A 15,489-nucleotide genomic window follows, 5' to 3' on the forward strand; every position below is an offset into this window, starting at 1 on the left:
GCCAAGAACATACTATGTGAAAGGAAAGAATAGAATTAAGAACAAAATCACATAATCATCTCTGTAGATGCTGCAAAAGTGTTAGATAAAATTCAGCACCCATTCATGATGAAGAACAACGAAGAAACTAGGAATAGAAGAATTTACCTCAACATCATAAAGGTTTTATAAGACGAACCCAAAGCCAGCATCATACTTATTGAGAAAAACTGAAAGAATTTTCTATAAAATCAGGAAAAAGACAAGGATGTCCATTCTCACCACTTCTATTCAATATAGTACTTGAAATTTTAGCCAGAGCAATTAGGCAAAAAAGGGAAATAAAAGGGACATAAATAGGAAAGAAACAAGTCAAATGATCACTGTTTGCAGATGATATGATCCTATATTCACAGGATCCAAAAATCTCCACCATAAGACAGCTATAGCTAATAAATAAATTCAGCAAAGTGGCAGGACAGAAAATCATGATACAAAAATCAACTGCTTTCCCATATTACAATAATGAATCTTCTAAAAAAGAAATAAGGAAAACATCTCTGATCACAATAGTCTCAAAAATAAATACCTAATGAAAGTTATTGAACACTGAAGAAAAAAATTAAAGAAGACACTAAAAGATAGAAAGACCTCCCATATTCATGGATAGGTACAATTAATATCGTTAAAATGACCATATAGCCAAAAGTAGTCTACAGATTCAATGTAACCCCACCAAAATACCAATGACATTCTTCTCAGAACTAGAAAACACTGAGCTAAAATTCATATGGAACAATAAAAGATGCAGAATAGTCAAAGCAATTCTAAGGAAAAAAAAAGAAATGCTAGCTGGGCACAGTGGCACAGGCCTGTAATCCCAATGGCTTGGGAGGCTAAGGAAGGAGGATCACGAGTTCAAAGCCAGCCTCAGTAACAGTGAGGCACTAAGCAACTCAGTGAGATCCTGTCTCTAAATAAAATACAGTGGTCAGGTGCCCCTGAGTTCAATCTCTGGTACCAAAAAAAAAAAAAAAAAAAAAGAAGAAGAAAAAGAAAAAAGAAAAGAAAGAAATGCAAGAGGTGTCACAATATCCAGTTTTAAATTATACTACAGAGCATTAGTACCAAAAACTGCATGGTACTGACATTAAAAACATACACATAGACCAATGGAATAGAAAACACAGAGATAAATGCACACATGTACAGTTATCTGATCCTTGACAAGGTGCCAAAAACATATTGGAGAAAAAACAGTCTTTTTTCTCCCCCAGGAAAAAATGCACCAACACATTCACATTTTTTTTTAAAGCAAATGACAAAGATCCAGTTTACCAGCTTTTTTAAGCCTAAGCTTAACATTACTTTAAACTTTACTAAGTTGCCAGCATTCATGCACAACTAGAAAACATACTTAAATTTATATTAAACCAGAAATGTATTACCATTAATATATTAATATCTTTAATTACTAAATACTGGGGAAAAAATCCAAATTATTTCTATAGAAGACTCATACTGGCAATGTTAGCTCACAGCAAGCTGACACTACTACTTGGCTCACATGTCAAACACAATGGAAAGCATATCCATGCTGGTGTTAGGATACTATCTTGTCCTAGCACTATTCAAAGTCAAGGCTCACCTTGGATTATGTTTAATAAAAAAGCAAACTGCATACAAATATTACAATTTTAAAGACAAAAAACAAATGGTCCTACTGTGTGATCCTAATAATAAACCCAAAAGTCTATGACAAATAGGGGCTCTGATGAGCTGTTTATAAATAATTTAGATTAGGTACAATTTTACTGAAGTCAAGTTTGTCTGAAATCTTCAAAAAAATGTTCCTGTTAATCCTCAAATGGTGCTTGAATTACTTGCTATCCAAATGTAGCAGCTGCTCCTTCCATTTATCATTAAGGACTTTAACTGGCCATCTTCTTCAACTGCTACTCTTTCTTGACCATTTTCCACAATTCTTTTTATAGTGATTACTATTTTGGTAAAAGTTGATATAGATATGAAGTTACCCATCCTATTGCTACCAAATGATGTAGAAGAGAGTGAAGTAAGGCCACTGTGACCTAGTGACCCAAATGAAGTAAATCCTGTATCAAATGAAGACAATTCACCTCCAAATTATGGAAATCCACTGAAAGCAGAGAAAAGTGAGCCTGCATCTTGGTTTTTGCTTCCTTAGAGATCCCTTCAGTTCCCAAAAAAGTCTTCAAATGAGTCTTCAAAGAAGTCGAATGAAAATGGGTCCTTTCCACCAAAAAATTCCCTGAAGACATCATCTGGGTTCCGGGATGTGAAGCCAAATTCAAATGGACTGTCAAAATGACTTCCACCTCCACTTCCACCATTTAAGCCTTCTTTGCCATACTTGTCATAGATGTCCTGATTTTTAGCATCTGATAACACCTCATATGCCTCAGCTACTTGTTTGAATTTTTTCTCTGCTTCTTCTTTATTCTCAGGATTTTTATCTTAATGCCTCTTTAGTGCCAGTTTCCAATATGCCTTCTTGATATCCTCAGGTGAGGCTTGTCTCTGCATGCCTAAAACTTCATAGTAATCCACCATGTTTTAATAGATTGTTGGAACAAGTCAAAGGACGCAGCGGATGAGGCGGGTGGACAGGTGCTCCTAGTCTGGCATGGCTGTACTCAAAAGACAGTCTTTCTAACAAATGATGCTGGGAAAACTGGATATCCATATGTAGAAGAATGAAACTAGATCACTGTGTCATCCTGCATAAAAGTCAACTCAAAATGAATCAGTGATTTCAGAGGAAATTCTAGGAAAAAACAAGGTCAACACTCCAACACACAGATGCAGGCAATGACTTCCTCAACAGGATTCCTAAAGCTAGGGAGTAGTACCAAGAATTAATAAATGGAATGGCATCAAATTAAAAAGCTTCTGCACAGTAAAGGAAATAAGAGTGTAAAAGAAGAAGCTATGGAATGGAAGAAAAATCTTTGCTAATATTCTGGCAGAGAATCAACATCCTGAATACATAAAGAACTAAAAAAAATCACTACCAAAACAAAAACAAAAACAAAAAAAGAACAACCCAGTCAATAAATGGGCCAATGAACTAAACAGACACTTCTCAAAAGAAGAAATACAAATGGCCAGAAAATATATAAAAAGATGTTCAACATCTTTAGTGATCAGGGAAATGCAAATCAAAACTACACTAAGATTTCACCTCACTCTAGTTAGAATGCCAGTCATCAAGAATACAAATAATATAAAATGCTGGGGTGAAGATGTGGGGGGAAAAGGAAGTTAGTAAGATTGTTAGTATGACCACTATTGAAATCAGTATGGAGGTTTCTCAAAAGACTAAGAATGGAGCCACTATATGACCCAGCTATACCTCTCCTTGGTATTAATCCCAAAGACTTAAAGTCAGCATGCTATATATAGTGATTCACGCATACTTATGTTTATAATAGCCAAATTATGGAACCAGCCTAGGTGTCCTTCAGTAGATGAATGGATATACACACATACATACATTCATACACACACACACTATGGAGTTTTATTCCATCATAAAAAGAATAAAATTATGTACTTTTGTCAGAAAACGTATGGAACTTGAGAGTATTAGTTAAATAAGCCATACTCAGAAAGTCAATGGTCTCATATTTTCTCTCTTTTGTGGAAGCTAGGGATAAAAAAGGAAGAAAAGAAAAAAAAGAGTGTAGAAAATCTCATGAAAATAGAAGGAAGATTAGAAGAGTACAGGAGGGACCAGGGGAAGGGAAAGGGAGGTACAGGAGGATGAAATTGACCAAACTGTTATGTGCTTGTATGAATATTTGACAACAAATCCCACTATTATGTATAATTATAATGCATCTGAAAATGGTATCGAGAAAACTGCATATCCATTTGCAGAAGAATGAATTTAGGTCCTTATCTCACATTATATACAAAAATCAATTCAAAATGAATTAAGATCTGAAATGATAAAAACTACTTGAAGAAAATAGGGGAAAATCTCCAGGACACTGGTCTGGGAAAAATGATATGTGACCCCCAAATCACAGGCAACAACAACAACAACAACCAAACAAATGGAATTACATCAAACTAAAAAACTTCTGCAGAGAGAAATAATTAATAGAGCAAGGAGACAACTTAGAAAGTGTGGGACAATGTGTATAAACCATAATTTTGATAAAGGGTCAGTAACAAAAATACATAAGGAACTCAACAGTAAGAAAACCACTTGATTATTTAAAAAATGAATTAAATACTCAACATTACTAATCCTCAGGAAATGCAAATTAAAATCACAGTAAGATATTACCTTTCCTCTGTTAGCAGGGTTATTATAAAAAAGATGAAAGAATTTAAGTGTTGGCTAGGATGTAAAGAAAAGGAACTTATATATTGATGGTAGGAACGTAAATATAGGAAATCAGGCTGGTGGATCATCAAAAAACTAAAATTAGAATTGTCATTTGATCCATCAATCCCACTTCTGGGTATGTATTTGGAGGAAATGACGTTAATATGGCAAAGAGCTATCTGCACTCCCATATTCAATGCAGCATTATTCATAACAGCCAAGATATGAAATCAATCCAAGCATCTACCAGTGGATGAATGGACTAAGATGATGAGGTATGTCCAAAAAATGGAATCTTGCTTGGCTTTGAAAAAGAAGGAAAATGTCATTTGTAACAATATGGATGAACCTGGAAGACAACATACTATATAAAATAAGCTAGGCATAGAAAGATAAATATTGTATTATTTTACTTATATATGGAATCTTAAAAATATTCTGGTTATAAGCATTATAAATATTTAAGCTGTAACTGTTTACTCTCTTAAAATTCTTTATTCTCTTGAAGGAAATGGTTTGTAACAGATTCCTGCTCATGAACTGTTCATGACTTACTTTGTATTAAAACTATAAGAAAAAAGTTTATTTCCCATACTACAGTATATGCCTTCCTTAAGGAGATGGATGGTGTCTTGCTTATGTTGACCTTCATATAAAATTATCATGGTATATTACTGTACATATTTCTACTCAGTAAATATTTACTGAGCTAAACTAAACTTCTTGACTTTAGGACTCAGGAAATGATCCTCCATTAAATCTGATGTCAGTGGAAACCATGCCCATATAACCATGGCCAAGAAACAACTTTAAAGGCATAGAGGGGCAAGAAAAGAATTTGGACTCTGTAGTCTGTCCACCTTATATCTAAATACCAGGTTCACCACTGACCAATTATATTAACTTTCGTGAACTACCTAACCTCTTCAAGTGGGAAATGATGATAAATCCACTGTACAACATAGTTGGTAATGATAAAGGCATAGATGGTGATGATTTAAAGTCTTCTTACATTTGTTCAGAGCTTTGCTATGTGCATAATATGAATGATCACATTTAATCCTGTAATCCTAATTACAGCAGGTACTATTGTTACACTAATTTATAAAGGAGAAAAATGACTGTTAGAAACTTGTCCAAAGTCACATGTGTAGCTAATGGGTAGGCCTGAATTTGAAGCACAGTCTGCAGTCTAACAAATACAGAACTTGACCCATAATAAAGATTCAATGAATGGAAGCTATTATAATTGTTTTCAACTAGTAGATTACTCTGTTAACACTAAGAGACGGAATCATCTGAGACCTGGTTTCAATTTGAGAAAAGATGTGAAGAAATAAAAATATCTTCAAAATAGAGTAGTCAAGTAGAAAAATCTTCTGAATGGGAAATAGAACATAAAATATGTAATATATAAATATGTATTACATGTATATAATAGACAAAATGTCACATTTATATACATATTAAATATATATATATAAATATATACAATATGTAATATATTACATATAGATACAAATGTAAAAATAGATACACACATATATAATTTTCTGACAGTCTGGCTAATGCCTTGGGATGCAGAATGGCACAAAGTGGAATTTTTATGAAGGAAATTTTAGGGACATAATTAAGAAGTGATTCCAAACAGTCAAGTCTGGAAGAGTTATTTTATTTCCATGTGTTTTAATTCTGAAATCTATGTTCAATTGTATATTTATACATATGGTAATTAAGAATTTTACTTGCTTCTCTAAAATTATGGCATTTGCAGGTAAATGGAAGGAATTAGAGAATACCATGCTAAACAAAGTAAGCCAATCTCAAAAAACCAAAGGCTGAATGTTTTCTCTGATAAGTGGATGCTAATTCATAATGGGGGGACATGGAGGAACTTTGGATTGGCCAAAGGGGAAAACAGGGAGGGGAGGGGGCTGGGGGATAGGAAAGATGGTGGAATGAGATGGATATCATTACCCTACGTACATGTATGATTGCACAAATGGTGTGACCATACTTTGTGTACAACCAAAGAAGTGAAAAATTATGCTCTATTTGTGCACAGTGAATCAAAGAGCATTCTGCTGTCATGTATAACTGATTAGAAGGAGGAAAGGAGGAAAGGAGGAAAGAAAGAAAGAAAGAAAGAAAGGAAGGAAGGAAGGAAGGAAGGAAGGAAGGAAGGAAGGAAAAGAAAAGAAAGAATTTTACTTGCTTCTCATGCTTGGCTACTTTAATTTTTTCCTAATAATGGTTTATATATATTCTTAATTATGCCTATAAGACATATGGCTATCTAGATCAGAAAACTATTGATGAGGCACTTCAATCCATCTGGTAAGAGGAAATAAACAAGTTTTGAGTTTGACTTTTCAATGATTACCATATATAAAACAGAAATATGGCCAGGTGTAGCTGCATACACCTGTAATCTCAACTATACTGGAAGCTGGGGGCAGAAAGATCACAAGTTTGAGACCAGCCTGAACAACTTTGTGAGATGCTGTCACAAAATAAATGAAAAAGGGCCAGGAATGTAGTTTTAGTGGTAACAACTGCAGCAGCAATGAAAAAAAAAAAAGACATGCCAAGTATACAAAAAAGTGTGTTGAATGGTAACAGACTGGAGCACAGAGGAGAAGGAGCTCAAAACGCATAGTCTACTTTAGCCCGTGGCCAGCACAGGCTTCATAAATGAAGGTTCAGTTACGTGAGAAATCCGAAGGGAGTTTGAATTAAAGAGACAGACTCTAATTACCTTTAAACCAGCTCCAGAACAGTTTCTCCTACCTCCAGCCTCCAGCTACCTATTAGGGTATTGAGGTTTACTGAAGAGGCAAGAGAGAGAGAGAGAGAGAGAGAGAGAGAGAGAGAGAGAGAGAGAGAGAGAGAGAACATGCCAGGGAGTGGACTTTTACTGGGGAACAAAAAAATTCTGGGAAAAATCCCATCCGATGAAGATTAAGGGGGGCAGTGTCCCAAGGTCAGGTGCAACGATTGGGTCTTCAAGGGTAGTGGCCAGACACGCCTCCATACGGACAAGCCCTCGGACCTAAGAAGGGTGGGGAAAGCTCTGAACACAAAGATGTGTCTAAGCGCCTCTCACCCAGCCAGGGAGACAACTCAAATCACATATGAGGATGACCTCCCAGTTTACACTTGATAAATGTCTGTTGGCAGAGAAGGGAGGGGAGGATAGGAAGGAGAAAGTATAGAATTCCAAGTATATAACCATAAAAAGATATCCTAAAACGAGAAGAGGTAGTTCAGTTCCTTAGGTGGAATGTACATTCTATGCAAGAAATGCAATACATGCCAAGAGAGGTGTGGTTAAACACTTACCTCAACCCATTGTAGAATAACTTCTTGTAGTCAACATTTATTATATTGATATTCTCTTTTGCTAGGTCTTCAATGGAGAGTAAACGACCCACATGCTGAAAACCAGGAGCCATATACTTGACATACTTCCTATCATGAGATGGCAACCAAAAAATCTGTAAGGAGAAACAGGAAGTTCTTCAGTGGATAGTTAGCTGTCTATGTACAAACAACCCCATGGGAAATGGATCAGACTTCACTTCAGCACTGGTAGTAGTCAGTAGGAAACATAAAAAGATTCAGTCCTTGGTGAAGAGAGTCAACCTGGTTAATATTGTCCAATGAACTCTTATAATGGGGCCTTTCACCATTGCTGTTCTGGAGCTGAGTTTTATTAGGACTTCTTCAGTTACCAATTAATATCAAGGATCAAGGGCCCACTGTGTAGAGAAAGCTTCACATTGAAAAGTGGATGAGGAGTTGGTAGATATGGATGAAAGGTGGGAGTTAAAAAAAAAAAAAACAAACCTCTTCTTAATTGGTGATACTAAAAGTTTATCATTGAGGGGAGATATTTCCTGTCACCAAGGATACTATTATGATTCATCTGTGGAAACAGTTCCATTCTCAAGAAGATATCTGTTTCACTCATAATACTCCCATATTCTGGGAATTTAAGCCCTTTGGAATGACTGAGTATCCAAATGCAGAGAGCTGCTTCTGAAAAACGTGATGATAAAAATCTCTGTTCAAGAAAGAACCAGTTGTCTTTCTATATTATTCATTAAATCTAAGTCTTCAAAGTCTTAATGCTATGAAGGCTTTTTCTAACAGGCCTATGTTGGTCATAGTGCAGGTCACATCACAGCTGTTATACACAAGCCTCTTTAACAAGGTGCTGATATTCCACTTGGTTTAGAATAGCAAACAGTCTCAATATTTTCCCTCACTGAGATAAATTTAACTGGGTCTTTCTCAGATAATCACATGTAGCTGTATAAAAAATTATTTCCATTTCTATAGAAAGCAAAATTACTTAAGGATCCCAGGGAAGACCTATAAGGTAGGTCAAATTCAACTACTGTGCTCCTGGACATGCTACCCACCTCCCAATTTCTTTCATATATACTTAAACATACCAGATGTTGCGCAATTTTCGAGTCAAGGATCACCCTTACTACTTCACGAACAAATGTGTTTCTGAGAGGATGTTTTGGTGGAGGGCCAAAAAGATCAAATATCAGAAACTTTTGTTCCTTCTTTGCAATTTCCAATAAATCAGTTAGTTGTGGAATTGACTGGTTGCTTGCTCTTTTTTTATCAGCCTCTGATATAGGTCCCATATTGAAAAATGGTCTGCGCTAAAAATAAATACATCAAAGAAAGCATTGGTTTCCATCAAAAGCATTTTCCAGTTCTCTGCTTTATAGCCTCACCCATAGCTCTACCTCCATTTGCTCCATTACCACTATAAACCACAAATCGCTCAGAAATATTAGTTCTGAGATAAGAGTTGCCAAGGAGAGAAATACAATGTAATCACCATTGGTAATTAGTTTTTAGAATGATTTCTTCTATATCCTAGAACTTCTTGTATTTGCATTAAAGGTCCTCTATGTTCTTATCTTGATCTTGCTTTGAACACTTTTCTTCTATAACTCAAAGTAATATATTCCTTTTCAGTCTTCTTGTTTTCCTGCATGTGCTCTTACAGTTCTAGTTTTGTGTAATAGATGGAACATATGCTTTGGCTTCAAAATGAATTAATAAATTCAATTCCAATTCTACACCTCCCTCATTTGCCTTCCTTGCTATATCCACCTGCAAAAATCCTACCCTTAACCTTCTCAAATGTTACTTCCTTCATGAAGCTTTCCTTAAATATTCCAACTAAAGAGACTTTGTGGCAATAAGCCCTGATGCTCTATTTTTATGCCTCTATAAGTGTATTTCTCATTGTGCTGTCTATAGATATTTGTAGCTGTCCAAATATCTAAGTCTAAATACTGGCTCAATAAGCTTTATGCTGTACAACATTGGAAAAATCATTTAAATTCTCAGACTTCATTGCCCAAACTACATAATGAGGGAACAGAGGGGTAATCCACATATTTCTTAGGATAAGATATGTGAAAAAATATTTACAGGATCTGGGAACACATCTGGCACATAGAAAAGTGGAAAATTCACATTTGTTCCTTCACATTCTACTGACACTGGAATGTAACTCTCTCATAGCAGGAAGTGTCATATATTTTCAATGCTCAGCATTTTCCCTTATACAAAGTAGGACATACTAAGTTTGCTATATTAAATTTAACAGAAGCTACTTTTATTATCACTTGTCCATTTTAGATAATCTGTGGGTGAATTCAGTGATAAAAGCCTACTTCTTGGACTGGAGTTGTGGCTCAGTGGCAGAGCCCTTGCCTTACATGTGTGAGGTACTGGGTTCACTCCTCAGCACACATAAAAATTAAATAAATAAATCAATAAAGAAATTGTGTCCATCTACAACTAAAAAATATTTTTTAAAAAGTCTACTTCTTAGGAAAAGGAAACAATATATATCTTACATTTTCTAAAGACTCAAGAAATGTTTTTCTCTATACAATTTTACCTCATTCTCATACCATATTTCCTTTTCTTTCTCTATTTAACTTCCTAAACAATCTGCCCTTTCTCATATTTTTCATACATATTGTAGAATATCCCAATAAAATTGCCAGATCAGAAGGCAAAACACGTAAGTTAAACCATGGTCTAGATCTGAGTTGTGGGTTACAACTTAGGTTTTTTTTTAATTCTCAGAAAAATAGGTATTTATTATAGAATTCAAGATTTAGTTAGATAGTGCAAGATCCAGATCAACAGGATCACTTAATTATGAGGAAAACTTAAAAGAACAGGATAGAAAAGATTAACACAGGACAAAAATTCAAAATAACAAAAAATAATGAAAATTTATCAGTAGGAGAATTTAACTCCAGTAAGTTTTAAATAGTATCATGGTATTGACCTAACATCTGAAGTAAACTGAGATTCATTTTTTATATTTATTTTTTAGTTTTTGGTGGACACAACATCTTTATTTTATTTTTATGTGGTGCTGAGGATCGAACCCAGCACCCGTGCATGCCAGGCGAGTGTGCTACCGCTTGAGCCACATCCCCAACCCCTGAGATTCATTTTTGTTTATGTAAGATAGGAGACTTAATCAGAAAAATAAAACAGAATGGGATAATGTTGGGTTTAGACTATATTCTACATATGGTTGAACATTTTCAAAAAAGTCATAGGAAGTACAGAGCTAGAAATGAAACAAACTTATGATTCTTCAGGTAAACAGCTAGTTCCTCAAATAAAAAGAGACTAAAAGGTCCTCTGTTCTCTATGCCTAGGCTGATAGATATTACAGATAGAAGAGCTATTGGAAGAGCCAATGTATCCTCTTTGTTAAGAAATAGGACAATTATTCAAAATGTGTCTAATGACATCACATCAAGGGAAACATTCTTAGGAGAACTATCTATAAATATAGATGAACAACAGAAAGTTTTCTGTTGAAATAGATTCCACTCCATCTAACACTAATCTCACTACCATAAAAAATCAGATTGCTAAGAGTATTAAAACCATTTAAGAACTGGGGATTTCTAAACAATCCTAAATCCTCTTCCATGTCTCAACATAAAACTGTAACTCTGAGACTGCTGTTTTAAAGAACACTCCTTTCTTCTCTAATGGCACTTCCCTTATAAACTTAAATGTGAGGAATCTATTTTCCAAGAAGAACCACCAGAAGAAATGTACCACAAATTATTTTTAAAAGCCTCAGAAAATTCTGCTGTACATTTTCAATTTATAGTTGGTATGGACGTTTGTATATAGATTAAAAGATAATCAAATAGACTTCTAGTTTCACGTATAAGGAACTTGGAAGATGTCATTCTATCTTAAACAACAAGTAAAAAGCTGAACAGACTGAAAAATCAACTTCTTGGAACTTGAATCTGTAGAGAGGAAGAACACAGACAAACCTCTTCCCACAAGATTCAGGAGAGAGGCAAAAAGAGGGATCACAGCTTCCCAGAGTAATGTTCATAAATAGAAACCACCGAGGGAACCAGGGCTGGGATAAGGAGAAACTAAACTGCGATTGATAAACTGCTGGAGGTTCAGTGTGGTCAGTGAGTTAAAAACTCGAGGAAGACCCAGTGTTAGGGCAGCCCACACACTTTTGAGTTTTATCTACAGGCGCTCAATCAAATTCTCAAAAATATGAGGGAGGGGAATATTTATATCTTCAGCAGGGGGAAATTTAAAAAAACACTTTTAAATACCTTAGAGTACTCTGCTTCTTAAGAAGAAACTATTTGCCAGGCATGGTGGCACATGCCTGTCCCAGTGGCTCGGGAGAATTGAGAGTTCAAAGCCAGCCTCAGGCGCTTAGCAAGACACTTAGCAACTCAGTGAGACACTGTCTCTAAATAAAATACAAAAAGAGGACTGGGGATGTGCCTTAGTGGTTAAACACTCCTGGATTCAATCCCAGGTACAAAAAAAATATAAAAAGAAGTAATTATTTCACCTGCTAATGTTTTTATTAGAGTGCAACAAAATAAAAGGAAAGGAAATAATTTCAGCTCTCTTTAACCATTCTGTTCTATCTGAAGAGGTTGGGTGAGTTAAAAGTTCTTTTGAGGTTCACAGTATAGAAGCACAAGCTCACTAAAAGACTACAATCCAGTCATATAACTACATAACACTTCTCCCATACACCAAATCATGACATTATTAAACATCTATATATAGTAGTTCCTTTTATCTGGTACATCACGTTCAGCTATCAAAAAAATTATAAGGCATGCTAAAAGGCAAAATAACACAATTTGATAAGACAGCAAGAAGTGGAACCAGGGACCAGAAAAAGAAAAAAAAAATCAATGGAGCTGTAAGGTTAAAGTTGACAGCAGGCAAAACAGATGTAAGGAAATAAATATAAATCCTACAAAAGAATCAACAAAACAAAAAGAGCTATAGATTAAAAAAAAAAACTAACGAAAATGAAGAATGCCCTTGATGCGCTTATTAGTACATAGGGCCTGCTAAGGAAAGAATCTCTGAGCTTCATGATCTATTAATATAAACTTTCACACTTGAAAAACAAAAGGAATAAAGACGGAAAATATCAGAATATGTAAGGACTATTGGGGACAAGCAGGAAAGGTAGAGACAACTATACTCCCATGTTCATTGCAGCATTATTCACAATAGCCAAATAAGAACTCAACCTGTATACACCAATGGGTGACTAGATAAAGAAAATGTGGCACACACATACAATGGAATATTATTCAGCCTGAAAAAGGAAGGAAATTCTGTCATTTGAGACAACAGAGATGAACTCAGAAGACATTATGCTAAAGCAAATAAGCCGGGCACAGACGGACAAATGCCACATAATTTCATTTGTGTGTACAAAGTTGAACTAAGAAGCAGAGAATAGAAGAGAGGTTACCACAGAATTGATGGACTGGGGACATGTTGGTAGAGAATACAAAATTTCATAGAGATAAGTGGAATATCATCAACAGATCTATTTTATTACATGATTATTATAGTTAATAACAATGTATTATGTACTTAATTGTTAACAGAGTTGATTTTAAGTATTCTCACCACAAAATAATTATGTGAGATAATATATGTTAATTAGCTTAACTTATCCATTATACAATGTACATACATTTCAAAAGAGCCTGTTGGGGCTGGGATGTAGCTCAGCTGCTTGTCTAGTATGTGTGAGGCTCTGGGTTTGATCCCCAACACTACAAAAAAACAAAACCAAAACCAACCGAACAGAAAACCCAAAGTGTTGTACATCATGTATAACAATAAATTTTCTAGAATTCTGATAGGGATTACACTGAAGCTATCAACCAAATTAGAAACAATATTGACAATGTATAAACACAATATAGCTTTCCATTAATTTAGATCTTTGGGGTTTTTCTTCTATAGTTTTCAGTATACAAATTCTGCATGTATGATTTTTTTAGATTTATATCCAAGTACTTGATTTTTTTTAGTGCTATTACACAGCCATGATTTTGTTAATTTCAAATTCCAACTTTTCATTACTAGAACACAGGAATACTACTGACTTTTATATGCAGATTTGGATCTTGTGGCATCACTTATTACTTAAAAGTTCCTAAAACTTTTAAAAACAGATTATTTTAAAATTTCTTTTTTATTTTTTTATTGGTTGTTCAAAACATTACAAAGCTCATGATATATCATCTTTCATACATTTGACTCAATTGAGTTATGAACTCCCATTTTTACCCCAAATACAAATTGCAGAATCACATCGGTTACACACTCACGTTTTTACATAATGGCATATTAGTGACTGTTGTATTCTGCTACCTTTCCTATCCCCTACTATCCCCCTCCCCTCCCCTCCCATCTTCCCTCTCTACCTCATCTGCTGTTGTTCAATTCTCTCCCTTGTTTCCCCCCTTTCCCCTTACAACCTCTTATATGTAATTTTGTGTAACATTGAGGGTCTCCTACCATTTCCATATGCTTTCCCTTCTCTCTCCCTTTCTCTCCCCCGAATCGTCTCTGTTTAATGTTAATCTTTTCCTCATGCTCTTCCTCCCTGTTCTGTTCTTAGTTGCTCTCTTTATATCAAAGAAGACATTTGGCTTTTGTTTTTTAAGGATTGGCTAGCTTCACTTAGCATAATCTGCTCTAGTGCCATCCATTTCCCTGCAAATTCTATGATTTTGTCATTTTTTAGTGCTGTGTAATACTCCACTGTGTATAGATGCCACATTTTTTTTATCCATTCATCTATTGAAGGGCATCTAGGTTGGTTCCACGGTCTAGCTATTATGAATTGTGCCGCTATGATCATTGATGTGGTCGTATCCCTATAGTTCGCTCTTTTAAGATCCTCAGGGAATAGTCCGAGAAGGGCGATAGCTGGGTCAAATGGTGGATCCATTCTCAGCTTTCCCAGGAATCTCCATACTGCTTTCCAAATTGGCCTCACCAATTTGCAGTCCCACCAGCAGTGTACAAGTATACCCTTTTCCCCACATCCTCGCCAACACTTATTGTTGTTTGACTTCATAATCGCTGCCAATCTTACTGGAGTGAGATGGTATCTTAGGGTGGTTTTGATTTGCATTTCTCTGACTGCTAGAGATGGTGAGCATTTTTTCATGTACTTATTGATTGATTGTAAGTCCTCCTCTGTGAAGTGTCTGTTCAGGTCCTTGGCTCATTTGTTGATTGGGTTATTTATTATCTTATTGTTTAATTTTTTGAGTTCTTTGTAAATTCTGGATATTAGGGCTCTATCTGAAATGTGAGGGGTAAAAATTAGTTCCCAGGATGTAGGCTCTCTATTTACCTCTCTTATTGTTTCTCTTGCTGAGAAAAAACTTTTTAGTTTAAGTAAGTCCCATTTGTTTATTCTTGTTATTAACTCTTGGGCTATGGGCGTCCTATTAAGGAATTTGGAGCCTGATCCCACAGTATGTAGATTGTAGCCAACTTTTTCTTCTATCAGACGCAGTGTCTCTGATTTGATATCTAGCTCCTTGATCCATTTTGAGTTAACTTTTGTGCATGGCGAGAGAAAGGGATTCAGTTTCATTTTGTTGCATATGGATTTCCAATTTTCCCAGCACCATTTGTTGAAGATGCTATCCTTCCTCCATTGCATGCTGTTAGCCCCTTTATCAAATATAAGAAAGTTGTACTTTTGTGGATTGGTTTCTGTGTCCTCTATT

The 15,489-nt window shown here is 35.3% G+C and overlaps 1 protein-coding gene and 1 pseudogene across 1 annotated transcript in view; both read right to left on the minus strand.

The window, feature by feature from the left end:
- Gdpd4 (glycerophosphodiester phosphodiesterase domain containing 4) overlaps positions 1–15,489 on the minus strand; it is a 101,266-nt gene that overhangs the window by 13,882 nt on the left and 71,895 nt on the right. Inside the window, exons 9-10 of the mRNA XM_077797294.1 lie at positions 8,818–9,039; positions 7,700–7,854 (exon numbers count right to left, since the gene is read on the minus strand). Of these exons, the coding sequence (XP_077653420.1) occupies positions 7,700–7,854; positions 8,818–9,039 (377 nt within the window). The remainder of the gene's footprint in view (positions 1–7,699; positions 7,855–8,817; positions 9,040–15,489) is intronic.
- LOC113181714 (dnaJ homolog subfamily B member 6 pseudogene) lies at positions 1,859–2,571 on the minus strand (annotated as a pseudogene).

The sequence above is a fragment of the Urocitellus parryii genome, chromosome 4 (assembly GCF_045843805.1).
Source record: "Urocitellus parryii isolate mUroPar1 chromosome 4, mUroPar1.hap1, whole genome shotgun sequence".
Lineage (NCBI taxonomy): Eukaryota > Metazoa > Chordata > Mammalia > Rodentia > Sciuridae > Urocitellus > Urocitellus parryii.